Source organism: Mchenga conophoros, linkage group LG5 (assembly GCF_057382185.1).
Source record: "Mchenga conophoros isolate Kocher_MC1m ecotype Shallow Benthic linkage group LG5, M_conophoros_male_GT1.1, whole genome shotgun sequence".
Taxonomy (NCBI): domain Eukaryota; kingdom Metazoa; phylum Chordata; class Actinopteri; order Cichliformes; family Cichlidae; genus Mchenga; species Mchenga conophoros.
Genome location: NC_140530.1, coordinates 19,832,455 through 19,851,586, shown reverse-complemented (window position 1 = coordinate 19,851,586; position 19,132 = coordinate 19,832,455). Strand labels below are relative to the sequence as shown.

At 39.2% G+C, this 19,132-nt stretch overlaps 1 protein-coding gene and 1 long non-coding RNA gene across 2 annotated transcripts in view; one reads left to right on the top strand and one right to left on the bottom strand.

Annotated features, from left to right (window-relative positions):
- The window catches only part of LOC146574378 (uncharacterized), a 50,680-nt gene extending 47,879 nt beyond the window's left edge, over positions 1-2,801 (top strand). The window contains exon 3 of the long non-coding RNA XR_014892462.1: positions 2,648-2,801. This is a non-coding gene — a long non-coding RNA (uncharacterized LOC146574378). The remainder of the gene's footprint in view (positions 1-2,647) is intronic.
- The window catches only part of tex264a (testis expressed 264, ER-phagy receptor a), a 79,039-nt gene that overhangs the window by 8,959 nt on the left and 50,948 nt on the right, over positions 1-19,132 (bottom strand). The window contains exon 3 of the mRNA XM_085273992.1: positions 1,300-1,471. Coding sequence (XP_085130118.1) covers positions 1,300-1,471 — 172 coding nt within the window. The remainder of the gene's footprint in view (positions 1-1,299; positions 1,472-19,132) is intronic.

The window sequence follows — 19,132 nt, the reverse complement described above, 5'->3', positions numbered from 1 at the left end:
CTTTCTCATTTGTTAGGGAAGCAATAATCAAAACTTTGTCTCGGTCTGATGATGCTGACAAACTCATTTAAAGTTGTGAATAGCTCTGACTCAGTTTGCTCTTGCCTCTCAGAATGTGAGAGTCTCCACAGCGGATAAAGCTGCTGTGTATGGAGAGTGGTCTTCACCTCTGTCATGTAATGACGCTTTATTTTAAAGGTGGCTGCCAACTAACCATGGTCAGAACATGTTAGGCCTTCTTCCATATACGTCTCTGAAATTTAAGCTGTGCTTACAAGGGATGTCACATGATCTATTCTTAAGGCACCTGATTTAAATCAACCCATCCCCACTCACTCTGTCCCCACAGAGCAACACCATTTTTGTTCTCCGGAGATTTGTACGCTGATTAAGTCAATACGGCTCTGAGACCAGCCCACAGGTCAGCTGTGATTCAAAGAGTAATGGCAGCATGGAAGACATCGCGCTTGAAGGCACATACTTGTAATGACAGAGCAATTACAGAGTCTCAGATATCACCCGTCCTCTGTGATCCAGGGCGAGAGAGGAGTCAGCGCAGTGGCAGACAAAATAAAAGTTGTTACACATTTTCTTTTTGTTTGTTTTTAACTGACACAAGCTGTAGGATCAACAGAGTAAAAATGAATGCTTGGTAAGACTGAAATTGGACGACAGCAGTATAACCACATGATGGCTCCTTTTTCACGTGGCATTTGGTTGTCCCTGATTTTTTTTAAAGCTGCTTTCACACATCATTGACTCATCAGGCTAACCACCTCATTGTGGCTAAAACCACTGGCCACATGGTGAGGTTTGCTCTATTGTCACATAATCCGAGAATAGCAGAATATAGCTGCACATCAGCGCAGTCCGGTGATACTTTAAACCACAGGAATCGGTTAAGTTATGTTTAGTTACCTTACTACTCTCTTACGCTCTCCTACAAACTCCTTATAAAATGTACGCATCAAACGAATTAAGAAAACACCTGAATCACATATCAGATCTCAATGAATGACACATTAAAAGTTGAAAATCTTTACTGATATACATTTTGTAATTGAGAACAGCAGGTGAAAACCGAAAGCATCAATTCTTTGACGGCTAGATTTTAAAAAAGATAAATAAATAAATCACACAAAAAATCTAAACTAAAGTTGTTCCGCTCTGAAAACTGTCCCTTAATTTTGAATCAGACAAATTGACAGCTCTTTCTTCTTGTTTGAGAAATCTTTTTGATGCTGTCACTAATTGCCTCCGGGGGAGCTGACAGTATCCGAGGATGTGTAAAATCTTTACCTGTAATGTCGGTTCCTCTATCGTCGTCCGAGTCCTCTTCCTTCACATCTGTTCTGACCTCCTCTTTCATTTCTGGTACAAAGAAGTCCGTCTGACGAGACAGCGGAACCATATAGTTGATGACATCCGAACTGTAGATCTCAATAGTTGGGAATGCACAAAGCTTCCTCTCCTATTAAAATGGAAAAAGAAAAAAGACACAAAACAGGAAGTGAGATTTACCTTATAATATCCTATTACCCTTGCAAAGATAGGCGCGTTCGTTCTGTAAAAACCACAAAGACACTGTCGAATGTCACCTTAATATTTGTGTAAACTTGTGCTTGTGTCTCTAATTGAGAAAGTGATAACCTTTCATAATTACACTGAGCTGGAAGAGGAAAAAGAAGGAAAACAAGCACACAGACAGCATGAAGTCTGACTAGCTTTGAGTTATGAGAAAGATCAGATCAACAGAGAGCAGACTATCTGCTTAAACGACTCACACAAGATAACAGAATTCTACATAATCATCTTCACAATGATCAAGTTCAAGTGATGCACAATCTCTTTAAACAAATAACATGCCCTTTTCTTCACAGTGCCAGTGGCACCGGGGTCACTGGTTCTCAAAATGTGATCCCCACTGGTGGGGAATAGAGCCACTGCAGCTGTGGCGTACACGGCCAGGGGAAAACTACAGATTTCTGATGGAGTCGAGCTAACTAACTAAAAAAACAGAACTGTGATTCTGTTTTTTATCTTTGGTGGTAGGATATGAACTTTTCTGCCTTATGTTGTCAGACATGCCTGAAAAAGTGTTTAGGAAGCAGTGATGCAAAGGCCCTCGTGTTTCATTTGCATGAAAAAGGTCTGAGCAGACTCAATTAACTTCAACACTGAGAGTAAAGGACATCTTCAGTTCTCACTGTACCCATCATGTTTTTCCAAGTTATTATTTTGCACTACAAAAGCTAAACACAAATTTAAAACACCCAAAGGCCTCATAAAACTGCTGGTTAAATCCTTTCTTTCAATGCTTCTCACATAAAACACGACAAAGAGCGTAGGGACCGAGGACCCGTGCTGAAGGAGTGTGATGAACACCTCAAACAAGCAGAAAACATTTCAAATATGCAGTTCAAAAGTGCCTTTGCTGATATAACACTATGTCTTTCACACATTAATATGTATATACTGTATCCCCTTCCATGTGAGTTCATTAAAGTTGCATTACCATCTACATCAGTGCGTCTACACTCTCCGCAAGAAGTATATGCAGTGAGTGGAGAGTTTATAAATATTATACTATATTTTCCTCTAAAGTGGACATTAGCCTTTCATAATTTTTCTTTATGCTTTCATATAGTTCTCAAGGGACTGCAGAGGAATGAGCTGTGTGATGAGCCATCAGAGCGCGGCAGAAGCAGAGGTGAGCTGCACAGGCTGGTCTCAGCTGTGATCGGCTGCAAAGTGACATATGAATGCTGGAATGCACAGACATGAACACAAGTCAATAAAAATCCCACGCAGTGTTTTTGCCCTTGATTTTATTTTTTTATTCCTTATGATTCATAAAAAAAGTTGCCTAGTTGTTCACTTATAATAGAGATCCGGCTAAGGGTAACACTCTGTAGCTACTAAAGAGAAGAGAGCTCAGTATGATGGGTTGTTTTACATAATTCTTTCTCGTTCCTCATATTAAAGGCAAATTTATGACTGTATACAGCTGCTGGCTGTGAGCACAGCTGCAGCTGCTCTGTCTGGCTCTTATAGGTGAAGCTGTGGCTGGATACAGTTATCACTCAGCCTTCAGACAGCTACATTCGAAGGTTGACTCTGTGGTGCTGTGAATATGTACGGCTGTACTATTTGCTTCTGTGACAAATGTGTTAAACCGCCAACCCCATTACAGCACATTCATCACTTCACACACACATGTGCAGTCAGTGTTCTTCTCATTAACAGATGTGTCACAGTCAGAACTGCAACAGCCCAACTACAGCCATGGGTACAGTGACCGCTTTGTCATACCAAGGCTGCCCTCACAATCACAGCAATTACAGCCTCTGCCTCAATCAGCTTTGGCAGTGGTCACTGAGAACTGACCCCCCTCTTCCAGTTTTCTTTCACTGCGCAGCCACACTGAGGCTGCACCGGCCTGCCTTTACATTGCACAGATTAATGCATACCTATGAGATTTTCTCTATTGGTGAAAATGATTAAAAGGTGGTGCAAAAGTTTTGCAAGGAGTCCAGGAAAACCCGACCTTTTTGGGTCTAACTATATTGTTGTTTTTGTATATTTTTGGGAGCCACATTCCTGACATTTTGGGACATAAGCATTATGTGGACAACTGATTTCAGCAAATGGCTCCAAAACACTCAAAAGATTTCATAGTTTTGAGCTGTGCTTTGGGGCATTAAATCGCTACAAATATGCCCTTTACCAACACCAAAGCAACCTTTAACCATAACATTTCTCCACCATGCTTGAAAGATGGCTTCAAGCACTCCTTCAGCATCTTTCCATTTGCTCCACATCTAAGAGCTCAAACACACGTGTCTATACACGACACTTCTTTCCCCCAAAACTGTCTCTGTCCAGTGTCTTTGAGGGTTTTTTTTTAACCACTCTTAATCATCTCCTTTTTACTGGCCAGCCTCATATTTGGCTTTTTTTTGTTGCAACTATTCCTAGAAGGCCAGCTTCCAAGAGTCGCCTCTTGACTGTGTGTTGATAATGGTGTTTGGTGGGTGCCATTTAATGAAGCTGCCAGTTGAAGACCTGTGAGGCGACAAATACATCAAACTACTTGTCTTCTTGCTCAGTTGCGCTCCAGGGCCTCACACATCTCTTTCTATTCTTGTTAGAGCAAGACCGCACTGTTCTGTGGAGGGAGAACTTGCCAGCACTGCATGCGATCTTCAGTGTTTGTCAGTTTCCCACAGCTTTCATTTCTTAGAACAAGAGCAAGAATAGGAATGTTTACAGCTTTATGGGGGGCCCCTTTTAAGACTTGAATAAAACCTGCAAAGAATTCAACATTAACTGAATAAAGAAGTGTTTCAGATTTCAGCCGTGATGACAGGAAAAGGAGTTTTTAATGATCAGTTAGGATTTCGCTTGCATTAGAGAGCAAAACGTGCCATTGACACACAGGAGTGCGCTTTGCTATGAGCGTCTGTATAAGACAACATTCCATTATCATCATTAATGGCATTCACAAACAATTTCATTAATGTAATTTATTTTTTATGTACATGTCTTTAAACTTAATAACAACATATTTAAGTGATAACTTATTTTTAGCTAAAATTACAAAAAATCAATAGAATGAAAAAGTAAAAAAATATGCAATGCTAACTGCAAGTAAAACTATAAAAGCATTAGAACAAAATGCCCTTGAAGTATTAAAAGCACACAAAACAGAAAAATTGCCTCATGATTGTTATGTTATAACTGATGTCTCGGTATCTCCTGCTGAAACTGAGCAAGCCGGTGCTAATTTGAGCTACTGAACCTTGTAAACATAGCTTTTATCACCAAGTTTATATATATTTTTTTAAATTATTGCCACACAAAGTAGAAAGTAACTGTAAAGTAGAAGTTGTGAAATAGCTTTGAAGATACTTGATATTTTTCTATTAAAAACAGGAGACTTCGAATAGAAGGAAACATGCAGGGAAAGCTCCAGGGAAGTATAACTCTAAAAATGTGACTTTGCACCATTATATAGATTTAAATATTCTTATTCTATTCACTTTTTTTTCTTCGACTAGCAAATAAGCGAGAATGACATTTATAAGAAGTGTTTTTGGTTCAGCTCGTTAGTTAAACCTCTCAGAACTGAAGTGACCACTTCGACTTTTAAAAAAAAAGCAGTTTCTCCCCAAAAAACAAAAAAGCCCTTAAACCTGGTGCACTTTTCAAAACTTCTTTTTGCTCTTTGAAAATGTTGCGAGGTTTATTTCTTTAAATCTGCTGCTGGATAAATGTGTTGTTATGTTAAACCGCACTGCTGATTTCTCCTTAGCGCACATATTCGTTCCCACGTGGAAACCTTCGCGCACTCGCTCTCTTTATATTACACAGTATAACTCCACTGTTTGAATTTTTATGCTCGCGCTGCTCTTCATCTCACCACGCAAATGTTCATAAAGGTCTCGTCTATAAATTTAAGTGAATGTATAGACTTGCTGTGTTGTCATGGTTATGTTACAAAACAAGCTATTCTGAGCTCTGAGGGGGAAATAATGAAAGAAACAAGTTGGATGGCCTAACTGCGGTAACCTGGCTCCATTTCCTATGGGTCAGGGTGATCTAGGTTGACTGATGGGTTTTAATCTAATCCTTGCAAAATAAGACTGTAGGAGCTGGTATGAATCACCTGGCTGCTACACACAGAGGCTCCAGCCTTGGGGCTCCTTATGCAAATGAGTGCCCATCTCCTTGAACCTACTCCGATAATGAGCAGGGAATTTGAGACAAAGACAGTTCACTATACTGTAGGCATACATGTATCTCCAAGGGATACGGTAACAGATAAAAGAAAGAAAAGCACATATAAGAAAGGTGTAAACCAATATATCTGCATTACAGACAGTAAGAGTTACTTTAAAACAGTCATTTGTTAATAATTTTCCATTTCTTTCCATAAAAGATTCTTCCAGCAGTGACTGCAAGATGTTATTTAAACACTTGGCTGAATCTGATGAATTAATGGTTACCACAACATCAGGGAGACAGGATAGAACTTCTATTATCTTTGGTACAAATAAAAAATTTTGCCTTTAACACAGGAAATGCAAAGTACTTTCTTTTGCAAAAGTCTCATACCTGAATAAAAAAATAAATGAACAAATAAAGCAACACAACAGCATGTGAAGCTACAAGAGGCACAAGATGATGCACATTTTCAATAATCCACTTTGCAGGATGCCAGTGTGTTATAAAGACAGCTTATTAGACAGCACGGGATTCTGGACCTTTTAATTTTGTAAATCATGTCATGCATATTACCAATTAATTACCAATTAATACTATATTACGGTGGCCCCTAGAGACAAAGCACGTACAAACTCCAAAACACTTGCAAACTCCAAAACACTTGCAAATTCCAAAACACATGCAAACTCCAAAACACTTGCAAACTAAAAAACACATGCAAACTCCAAAACACGTACAAACTCCAAAACACATGCAAACTCCAAAACACTTGCAAACTAAAAAACACATGCAAATTCCAAAACACGTACAAATTCCAAAACACGTACAAATTCCAAAACACGTACAAATTCCAAAACACGTACAAATTCCAAAACACTTGCAAAATCCAAAACACTTGCAAACTAAAAAACACATGCAAATTCCAAAACACGTACAAATTCCAAAACACTTGCAAAATCCAAAACACGTACAAATTCCAAAACACTTGCAAAATCCAAAACACTTGCAAACTAAAAAACACATGCAAAATCCAAAACACTTGCAAACTAAAAAACACATGCAAACTCCAAAACACTTGCAAACTAAAAAACACATGCAAACTCAAAAAAACGTACAAACTCCAAAACACATGCAAAATCCAAAACACTTGCAAACTAAAAAACACATGCAAATTCCAAAACACGTACAAATTCCAAAACACTTGCAAAATCCAAAACACGTACAAATTCCAAAACACTTGCAAAATCCAAAACACGTACAAATTCCAAAACACTTGCAAAATCCAAAACACTTGCAAACTAAAAAACACATGCAAATTCCAAAACACGTACAAATTCCAAAACACTTGCAAAATCCAAAACACGTACAAATTCCAAAACACTTGCAAAATCCAAAACACGTACAAATTCCAAAACACTTGCAAACTCAAAAACACATGCAAATTCCAAAACACAACGGAAGTGCTCCAGGACGCTAGGGGCAGTGTTGAGCTTTTGTTACCTAGTAACTACACAAGCCAGGAAGTACCAATGACCGGATTTGGGGTTTGCAGCCTTAAAGGCCGCATTTTAAGGCCGATTACGTCACAGCGACAAGAGAAGGCTTTCCCAATTCAAAGGCTGCTCGAAATGCGGCCCTCAAATGCGTCCATAATTTCCCTGAATTTTAAGGATGGGTCGGTGTAGCCTTCATGGCCCAACATATCCCAGACTTCATAGTGCGGTGGTGGTGTGGATAATTTTGCCGAAAAAAAACGGTGGAAGCGGAGCGGAGGAAGTGTAAACTTTCAGAAGTAAGTACTGAATATTATGTCACTTATTTATGCGCAAATATTTTTTTAATGAAGAACATTAAACCATTATTGTTGGCCACATGTCGGGAAAGTTATGTGACATTAGTCATGTCTGTACTTTCAGAATTAACTTGGTTTTAAAGCCTTTACTTTAAATATATATATATATAGTCGACCTTAATCTTACAGAGATTGTGATGATTTTGTGGATAATTAAAGTCAGTCATATATCCACAAACACAACAAGCTGAAAGTCAGTGATGCTGCTCGGTTTGCAGTCCTGAATATCACAGCACAAGGAAGATTCACTGCACTGTTAATGTTAGCTATGTTATATTGCTGCCTCTGTTCGGTGGTGTTGAGCCAAACGGACTTTAACGTGTGTTTGAATGAGCTGACGGTTCACTCGTTAAGCTGAAAGAAAGATGCTTTAATCACAGGAGTCACACATGTGTGTCCACTGTACCATCTGGGAACTCCTCTTGTTTCGTAATAACACAAACACTAAATCCTCCTTCTTTTGTGCTGTTTTGTAGCAGTGTATACACCTGAGACTGTCACCTGTCTGTCTGTCCTGCACTCTCTCTGTTTCTTTCTCTCTGATTGTGTAATAAAAATATGAACATGTGTTTATAAGTCACACTTGTGTTTGAATCCTGCAGCTTATCACACATTTGATTTCCATGTGTGACAACTGCAAGTGTCCAGAGTGAGGACAGACTGAGGGACCCACTGCTGCACATCATCTGTGAGGCTTTGCACCCCTGATGATCCACCAGGACAAACTCAACAGTGTGTGAGGAAGAGGAGGAGGAAGAGCCAGCAGCAGCTGACAGATGGAGAGAATAGACAGACTGTTCCCTGTTTGTGAAGGACTGCTAGAAAAGTTTAAAATAACTAATTGTCTGTCCTGAATCTGTCTTATTAGGTAATGTTCAAATAATTTTATCATTCCAGTGTTTTCAGTGTGGGAGAAAGTACTCAGGGCCTTCAAGTTACGCACTATGAAAGGCAGCAACAAGTGTAATATTCAGAAACCTAAAGTATGTATCAGCAGCAGAATGGAGCTAAAAATAAATGTTTGTTTCAGTTCTATGAAGCTTTGAGTAGTTTGGATCAGTAGCACTGCTGTGTTTGTTGCATCATATTGCTGTAATTGTTTATATGCTTTATATATTCTGAGCTAAGTTGATCTATAGTGTTACATCATATTTTACAAGGATGTTATGTGTTTGTATACTTTCTGCCCAGTTTGACCCATTTAGCAGAAGCCAGCCTGTTTAAGGCTCTGATATCTATTCTGTATGACTTAAAGCAGTTATGACATGGTCTGATTTTCTCACCCAATAAAGGAATATTTCATATATCAGTCTACTCTTCATTTTATCAGAAACAGTTATCACAGCTTGTACATTTTCTTTTTATAAATATATGTAAGCAATGAGCCAAATTTAGTAATGCCAGCATGAAGGAACAACATTTGTCTCTTATATATGATACACCTATATATGCACTGTCAAAGATACTTGTCTTTGAGTGAAGATTTAAGGTGATAAGACATATAAATAACTGCAACTTGAATCTGTACTGAAGCTCAGTATTTGACACAGAGTTCATGTTCACTGCTGTAATAGCTAATAATGATTAATATAATAACTAGAATATTGGCCATATTATATTTACATTACCAAAGTGATATGACTTTAGTCTCATGAACAACATCAGCTAATTCTTATTTACTAATTAATCTTGAAATGACTGTTCAGTACAGAAATGAAGCCCAAAAATCATGTTTTACTGTCCTGTGGTCTCAGCCTCAGATACTTATCAAATCACACAAAGCTCATGTAGAAACAAACAAACAAATGAACAAAATATGTTCTCCCTCATTTCTGTCAAACCAAGTTGTATGACACGTTTCCAGCGGTTAGTATCACGGTTGCTAGGCAACCTGGGAAGCGCGACGGAGACTAGACCGTCCCATACAGACAAACTTGCCGTTTATTTTGCAAATCGAGCTCAACACTGCCCCTAGCGTCCTGGAGCACTTCCGTTGTGTTTTGGAATTTGTACGTGTTTTGGAGTTTGCAAGTGTTTTGGAGTTTGTACGTGTTTTGGAGTTTGTACGTGTTTTGGAATTTGCATGTGTTTTTTAGTTTGCAAGTGTTTTGGATTTTGTACGTGTTTTGGAATTTGCATGTGTTTTTTAGTTTGCATGTGTTTTGGAATTTGCATGTGTTTTTTAGTTTGCAAGTGTTTTGGAATTTGTACGTGTTTTGGAATTTGCATGTGTTTTTTAGTTTGCAAGTGTTTTGGGTTTTGCAAGTGTTTTGGATTTTGCAAGTGTTTTGGAGTTTGTACGTGTTTTGGAGTTTGCGTGTGTTCTTTAGTTTGCAAGTGTTTTGGAGTTTGCATGTGTTTTGGAATTTGCATGTGTTTTGGAGTTTGTACGTGCTTTGTCTCTAGGGGCCACTGTACTATATAGTGATTTACTGACACATATATTAGCCCATCTCAGTCCTGAGGAGGAATGTTTCTATAACATCTTATCTCATCCAAAACATTAGGGCACGGTCCGCTGGGTCATGTGGGTGGAGCTTCTGTGTTCTTTGGGCTGGCGGTGTGGTTGCTTAAAATGCAGCAGTGTTAAAGTACGTAGATGCCAAAGTGACATCAATATAAATGTACACAGTTTTCCAGCAGGGCATTCAGTTGTTGTGGCAAATCATTGGGCACTTACTTAATTCACAAACACACCACTCTAGAGCTGTTCTTCAAAATAAATGTAATTTGCTTTAACAGAAACAGTGAATATCATTACTGCACTCCTGCTAACGCATTAACAGTGTTACGTTGTTGAATATATTTATTTTGAAAATCATCCTAAAAATTACGAGTGGTGTGTTTTTCACTTCCATTAACATATTTTGCAATACGAAGTTGATTTTTTGAAAGTTTTTATTCTAATTTTCCGATTATAAAATCTTCACATAGGTTTGTTTATTCAATCATCTTCCCTGCTGCAGGCATTTCACTACACTTAATCTGTGGTTATAAGATTCATTTCTATTGTATCTTCTGTTGCTCTTTAAGGTATTTCAAAGACCTCAGTGACAGTTTTTTTAATTACTCCTTTTGCTGTCGACACAAACAACTACTTCTAATTACACAGTAATTGATTCTTCACTTTAACTGTACTTGCCTTTATGAACAGTGCACAATCAAAAGGCAATCTCTAAACTGAAGTACCCAAAGTAACATTAACATAATTAGCTTTTTTCTGTCTTTGATGATATTTAATGAAAACTAAACAGAGACAAAAAATACTAAAATATATACGGAAGCAGAGTTTTCAAACATAAGCCTACCTGTTATAGCTGGTAGGCCTATGTTATAGCTGCTCAAGTCTTCTGGCAGCATTAATCTTTACACCTGACAGTGACTTCTGTGATAGATTTTTATGAAGTTAACACCTGTATTTTAGGGGGATTGCACTTCTTTTTCAGGAGGCCTGATGGAACCTTTTGGAGAACAATGACCCACGTTGTGTTTGGTGCTGTTTGTTTTGGCTCTAGGATAGGCCTCAAGGACAGACTAGTTGCTTTTTGATAGTGCAGAGGCACAATTTGTTTCCTTATCTGGAGAGCAGACATAGAAGGGGGTATATGAAACTCTGTGTGAGATTAGAACATCAGAACAGGGATGATGATACCTGCTGTAATATGTTTTCATTTCTCCTCTCCTTGATATTCAGTCATTTTCATAATAAATATATTCATATTTTATACTATTCTTCTGGGTCCCTTGATTATTTCTGCATGAAGAAAATCTCTCATCATAACTTCTTACTAACCTGCTTTTGTTTACTCCAACATTGTTGGGTCCCCCCCCCCACGCACACACACACCACCACCACCTTTTTTTAATCAAAGTATTTTTTCTTGTGGTAAATCCTCCTCAGCTAATATAAAAAGCAGGAGGTCTAACATACATTAGTTTATTTCACAAGGCATTATTACTGGTACTGATTGGAGCATAATTCACTATCATATGTTACGAGATCGCGGATACAAGCGGCAGAAATGAGCTTCCTCCGAAGGGTGGCTGGCCTCTCCCTTAGAGATAGGGTGAGAAGTTCGGCCATCCGGGAGGGGCTCAGAGTAGAGCAGCTGCTGCTCCACATCGAAAGGAGCCAGCTGAGGTGGTTCGGGCATCTGACAAGGATGCCCCCTGGGCGCCTCCTGGGTGAGGTGTTCCAGGCATGTCCCACCGGGAGGAGGCCCCGGGGCAGACCCAGGACACGCTGGAGAGATTATATCTCTCGGCTGGCCTGGGAACGCCTTGGTATTCCCCCGGATAAGCTGGAGGAGGTGGCTGGGGAGAGGGAGGTCTGGGCCTCTTTGCTTAGGCTGCTGCCCCCGCGACCCGGCCCCGGATAAAGCGGATGAAGATGGATGGATGGATGTTACATAAGTTTCACTGAAATAGGCTTGTTCCATATTACATGTTATACACAGTGTGTTTCATTTGTCTTACCTGTTTAAATGATTACAGCCATTTCATCTGACAGCCAGCAAAAGGAAAAAAACAGCAACAACTAACATCTATTATTAAACAACGATATGTACAGCAAAGGGGTCTGATCTGTGGGGGGTATGTTTCACTGACCAGTAATCTATACTTACTGTCACGGAGGAAATAAATAAAGAAATAGCAGACAGATTAACTGTCATAATCAAAACTCGCTCCCGGCTTGAACGTCTTAATTATACGACAAGCAAGATGTTCTCTTTCCACCCAGTGGCCTTTTGTGGTTTCTGCCTGTCTGCTCTCTGATTGGGTGCCATCTATTTCCCGAAAGCTTATCATGGAGTCAACAAGCTTCCACTTAACCTGTGTCTTGAAGCTGCTGGGAATGAAATGTGCTCTGCTGCAGGATACAGAGGCAGATGGCTGAACCATCGAAAAACAGGTCACTGCTTCCTTGCCCGTCGCCTCCTAGCAGACTCAATGGTTATCATCGTCATGGCCACACTTTCCAAAATTCCTCATCACATTAGGAAATCTCACCTCTTAATGATTACTGATGACTAAAGACTAAATTGACTACATTTAAATTGACAGCGGATACAATTTAATGATTAATATTTACTATACAAAATAGCCTTTTCTTAATTTTTCATTAATAATACATCTGAAGGAAAAGCTCTTGTGCTTGCAAATAAACAGAAGATAATCCCCAAGTTGGTGATGTAAACAAATCAGAATATAGTGGAGGTGTGAAATCCATTTATAATTATGTGCAGTCAAGTGCTAAAGGCACAGAAGTTTGAATTTCAATAAAAATACACCTGCTAAAGTCACTACTGTATTTGGTTACATTTTGTCTATGAAAAAAACACATTTTAATTAGAGAAATCAGACAATCTGGAGTTTGATTTGCCTGATAGCTCAAAACTCTGGGGCCTGCTGTTTGCTGACAACAGTAGAAAAAACATATATGTAGGCGTTGCGGCAAAGTGTAAGACACAGAAGTGGGTGATATCCATCATATATCCACCAGCCACCCCTCATTTTTTAATGTTTTGCTTCAGAGGAGCCAAATATAATGCATTACTGTATTAGTTACCATGTTTTCAGTTGAATCTATGAAAACTGGCAAATATCGCAGTTTTAGGCATATCTTAGTATGAGGAGTGAGTCCTAAAAATTTAGGAAACTGGACAAGTGGACGACAAACGAACAAGTGACAAACTTATAAACTATCAACAACAGATGAACAGTATCTGAAAGTCATCCTTAAGAAATCCACCAAAAGCCTGACACAGGGTCTAAAACATGCATCTGGCCCTTCAGTTGATCCATCTACTGTTCACGGACGCCTCACTGGAAATGGTCCCAGTAGAAGTTGGCTGTCAAGAAGCCATTCTTAAGGAAGGGAAGGTTGAGGTATGTCAGATTAAACAAGAACTGGACGAAAAATGTGCGGCAACAGGTGTGGTTCAAATCGTCAAATATGTATGCAGGAAGCCAGGAGAGAGGTACAACGGGTATCTACAGCCAGAGCCTGCGCCTGTAAAACACAGTGGAGGCTCTGCCATGGTTTGGGGCTGAATTTCAGCCAGTGATGTTGGGGATCTTGTCAAAATTGACAGAATTGTGAGCGCAGAAAAGTACTATCCGATTTTGATCCACCACACAGTGTGGGATCATCTTGACTTAGAACAAAACAACAGTCGACCAAAATCCAAAGAAGAGCTTTGAATGTCCCACAAGAAGCCTGGAGAACTATTCCTGAAAACTACTTACAAGAAATGACAAGAAAAGTGCCAAAGAGAGTTCAGGCTGTGTAGAAAAGTAAAGACAGTCCGACCAAACATAGACTTTCAAGAGATTTTGCCTTATAAGCTGTATTTCCATGTAATGTTTGCATATAGTTCAATACATTGCTGCACCTATTTCCCACATTCCCTGCAAAATATAAACAAATCATGGGTACTGTAGTACTCTACCTTCAAAATACACATCACAATCTCTGGCACATGGCAGAAGTTCAAAAGCAAAGAAAACATAAAATGTTAGAAAAATATGTTATTTGCTGCATGTATTGTTACTACAATACAGCATTTCATGCCTACACAGGATATTTTATCTTGTGTGTAACCATGTCGGGATTTCCTCTGTAAAGAAAAGTATTAATTAATATCAGCTGCTTGGCCGATGTAGTGTACAGGATTTTTAACCAGAAAAGAATAGTATCATCTTGGCTTAGGAATGCTTCTTGTATCACATACCTCATTAGGTAATGAGTAATTAATCAGGCTCTATCCTTAGAACAAGACAAGTACTGTGATATTTACAGGATCTCACAAAATGTCCGTGGAAGAAGAGGTGTGAAGTGAACCAACATAGAACAAGTCAGTTTGAAGGAGAACGAGATGATTAAACAGAACAAAGGACACAGGTTGAAGCATCAGTTCTGTGGATGTGCCCTTGAACACAGTCTTATCCCCAGGATAGTACTCTGACTGACCTTTTATTAATACTCACTTCAAGATATAGGCAGTAATTCCCCCACTGAATCAATAGAAATGCCCCCACTTTTAATTACTGCTCATAAAGCAGCCTTCCAGGAGGAATATAATTGCTACTGCAACAATCAAGATCGGTATATCAGTCAGATGGGTCTCATAAAAAGTCTTCTCAGGTGAGATTGAAATACATACTTTTTCACATTAATTTAAAAGCAACTGGTTTTCTGTCACTTATAAGAAAATATGAGAAATGATAGCAGCTGCTCAAATGATTGAACGGAGACAACAGTCAATTTTCTATTATTACCCAAGTCTGACAGGATTTCTAGACCACAAAAGCGAATGACTTGAACCCTAATAATTTCCAAAAAGTTACAATGTTTTGAAACTGGAGATTTAATTGAACCTTCTGACAGATTGAAAAAGAAATGGCATATTAAAATTAAATAATAAATTAAATATTATTTTGCACATATGCATTGTTGTGCAATTTATTCATGTTTTTCAGGAAAAAGAAATCGTACTGAGGATGAGGAGGTTTCAAAAACTCACAAAAACCCATGCATCGAATATGGAACAAGTGGCATTACAGTGCCAAGTTAGTAGTTTATGGTGATTTAACTACACATGTGGGTTACTCAGGACTGACTGGGACAAAAAGTGTGTGTGTGTGTGTGTGTGTGTGTGTGTGTGTGTGTGTGTGTGTGTGTGTGTGTGTGTGTGTGTGTGTAGGGAGAACTACAAGACAAAGATAAAGATATAGGGGAGAGTCTCCTGGGGTTTTATAGTCTTTGACCTCTCTGGCAGCAGCTCAGTGAACACACAGTATCCCCTCCTTCAACAGAAACAGCAATAACAGGAAGGTGAACATGGATAATAACACCCCTAGAGCTTCATTTAATGCCTTGCTTAACTAACTCTGAACTAACCCCCCCCCAGAGTAACGAGGCCATAAATACAGCAGAAGTATTTTAGCCTTTCACATATTAAATGTATTCTATCCTCTTAGGTCTGATGAATAACGCTAACACAAACAATCATTCACTTGCAGACTTGCAGACGTGTCTTGAAAGATGTGATATCAAAAAAAGGAGATTTTCAAAGATCTGAGCATTAGGTTGGTTCTTCCTTTCATGTCTCAGCTCTCATCTCCGGGTTTGTGTTCAGCTCAGGAGCTGTTCTGGCTGTTGGCCAGAAAAAGAAGAGACAGAAGACACAGGAGAATCTCACTTTGAAAACGCAGAAGACTCACAAAGTCGAGGAACAACCCACAGCAAATATCAGGAGGTCTGACTCTAGATTGACCGAGACACGGGGGTCATCCTCACCTCACTGTGTTCTTTATATTTTCAGGGATGCAGTGTGTTGTTTGTCAGGTCCCATGGATAAAATTTAAACTGTGAGCAGTGGATAATTTACCCAGCATCCTTTTCCGAGACCAATACTACATGGTGAATTTTGTTTTAGGAGCAATAAGATGTGTGACTTTACGCCTTACCGCAACTACAGTTTGATTTATTTGGGGACTATTCCTGTGATCTAGCTTAATAATCCCTAATAACGAGAGCTGTTCACCTCAAGCTGTATTTTGTTGTTTTAGCTTGTTTTCTATTCTTTTTTTTAACACACTACATAGTTTACACAATTATCAACAATCACACAAAGAAATAGATCAATTTGTCAAAAAACCTGTGCTCAGATTTGATTAACTCTTAAAGAAATGGCAATTCTCACTTTTCAAACTCCTGCTAGAATCATTACTCCCAGCTCAAACACCATGTCTCAGCTTGACGTTCGTTGTCGTGCAGAGTTGCAGATGTTAGAAACTTGCCGCCTTAAATATAGGTAGACAAGGCAGACTAATATGGCCAAACAAATAAAAAGCAAATTATCGCCCTTCATTACAGCTCCTTTTACTCCGTGTAAATCACTAAGATGTTATTTAGGACTTTAAAATGTGCCGATCCTATCGGTGAGTTAAGTGTATATTCCATACGTGAGTAGCCACCAGGGAAGCCTATAATTGACTGTCCCACATGAATGAACGCAATTTGTGACAGGTAGCCCATGAAGACAGATTACAGTGCAGTAGGTAAAAATCCACCCTCACACTTACTCACTGTTAAAGAACACCATCACACCTGATATAGTTATGTTACCTTGTGGGTTATTTTTGGACTTTTTTAATTGTATATTTGTTGAAAACATGCTAGCTGTGTGGCTTTAAAGTTTTTTTTTCCACTACCTTGGTCCACACTCAAAAAGTTTCTACAAGTGTTACAACTGTGTACTGTCCCTGAAGGATTTAGCACACTGACCTCGATAATTCCCAGACTTCTGAAATATTAACATGTTAAGATTCACTGTACCTCAATTATGGTACTTTGGTAAGTATAATTGCTCATTCTATAAACAATGGTCTCTCTAAACTGTTTAAAGTAATTTCTAATATAGGACATGTCTGAATAACCCATACTGCAATATTTCAGTTTAATTTCTGGTGTTAACTTAGCAGAGTAAATCACCTAATCTGCCCAGCTAATAGTAGATCTCTTCTTTAAACACAGCTAACTATCGTTAAATAAACTAGCGATCCTAAAAGGCTGAAGCTATAGTGTTGTCAGGAGTAAGACACACTGACAGCCTACCTCCGTGTCGCAGGAAACATGTGAGCTGTGTAGCAGCAGTGAATAATGAAAGGAAGACAATGTTCATTCAGCCATGTAGTAAACTGCTAGCCCAGTGCAAGCTGGTAAAAGAAGCTTGCCTCTAGCTATGGGTGTAGGTCACTTCATCATAATAGGGTATGTAAAGAAAACAAACCCATTCATACACACATGAACATATGGACACACTTGGGCACATTTATTTATAGATGGATGATTTCTCACCCCGGCCCAGAGGCACACAAAAATGAAAATTAATACAAAAGGTAGGTGACTTCTGGTGATAATTGGTGACAGTCTCCCGAGTTCCCTCTATCCCCTGGTCTATTTACTCCCACTGCACTATTACAGCCACAATCCACCCTCCTCACACCCTTCATAACCTCCTCACCCCTTCCTATCTGTGGAAAGAGACAAAAACTCTACTTCACACCTCTGCAGAGGTGTCCAATTCAGATTGTCCCTTATGGTCACACACTTCTCCGGAACAGAGCATTTTCATTCTGCCTCCAATAAGGCTATTTTCTGCATCCCTCTCAGCAAGCCCAGGCCTTCTCCATCACCTCTATCACCTCCATGCTTCCATGCCCCAGTGGAAGTGTGCAGACATGGCTGGCTGGAGGTGGCAGAGATCTGACGACTGAAAATTGCATTGCTGCAGAAGGCAGGGCGATGGGTTTGTGGCAACCTCTCTGTGCACCTGTGCAATCAATAAGTACACAGCCTTCATGAGCTACAAGTATAGCGACTCAGTCAGCAGCTGCTGTGGCCTCCAGAGGTCTCCCAATTGATCTGATGAGCTGGCAAGAAGTAAAAAACAGTGAGAGTGGCTAATTCCCAAAATGTTCATTATAAACCACATCTTACTTGCTTGCTGTAGGACATACAACATGAAATCAAAGTAAAAGAACAGGCTAGTTAATATGAAACTAGGAAAAGGTACCACTGATGATCTGTTCCACCATATTATAATGTATGCAGTGTCTAGATCACTGCTGACGAATGAAACATTCAACATTAGCTTAGACTTTTTATGTCTTTTAGATTTATTCCCATTTCTTTCTTTAGTGGTATCTGAGCAGTTGAAGCACTACTATGGTCCACGCTGAAATATTTAAGCAATATTTGCAGGAATTCTTACTTCCAACAGGTTTAACTGACATTTTTGATTTCTGAGGGTATGTCTTGAAAATATCAAATGGAGTGCAGTGCAACCTGGTACAGACATCCACAAACCAAAAATAAATAAATAAAGTCAGTTCACTTTGTTAATGCCACAAGCAAGTTCGAGTTTCACATACAATATGCAGCAAAGCCCTGGATAAATTGCAACAAATATAATAACCACCACAAATAACTACCATGCTAAACAGTTCTGCACATATGCAATGCAGCCCTGAACATTTCTAGATGTTTCCACCAAGGGGGGGCATATGAGAATGCAAATATCTGATGAAATTGAATCTGACATTAAACAGGCTTTAGCCTGACACCACAAAATAATTGTAGTGTCCAGAAGTACACATGTGAGAATACCAGAGGCAGTACTGTGTCATGTGTGTCCTGCCTCATGTTCACTCTATTTAGGCTGCTTGCTCACACAAACCACGGTACCTCCATTAAGGAAAACTTATCTATCTTTTCTCTGCCCCACATACATGTCTGTTCCTGATCCTGCAGACATCTTCTGAGATCCATGTGTGAACTTGTAACCTTTCCCCTAATTCCACTATAAGACTGACAGTTGCGGTTTTAAGTGAAATGTCTCCACAACCATAAGATGGCTTTCCAGATAAAATGTTTGGATTTCCAAATAAAATATATCAGCTAAACATCAGGATGTTGAAATAGTCCGGGCCTTGAGGTTTCACTTCAAGGCAGAGAATGCCTCACACAATACGCAATGACACAGA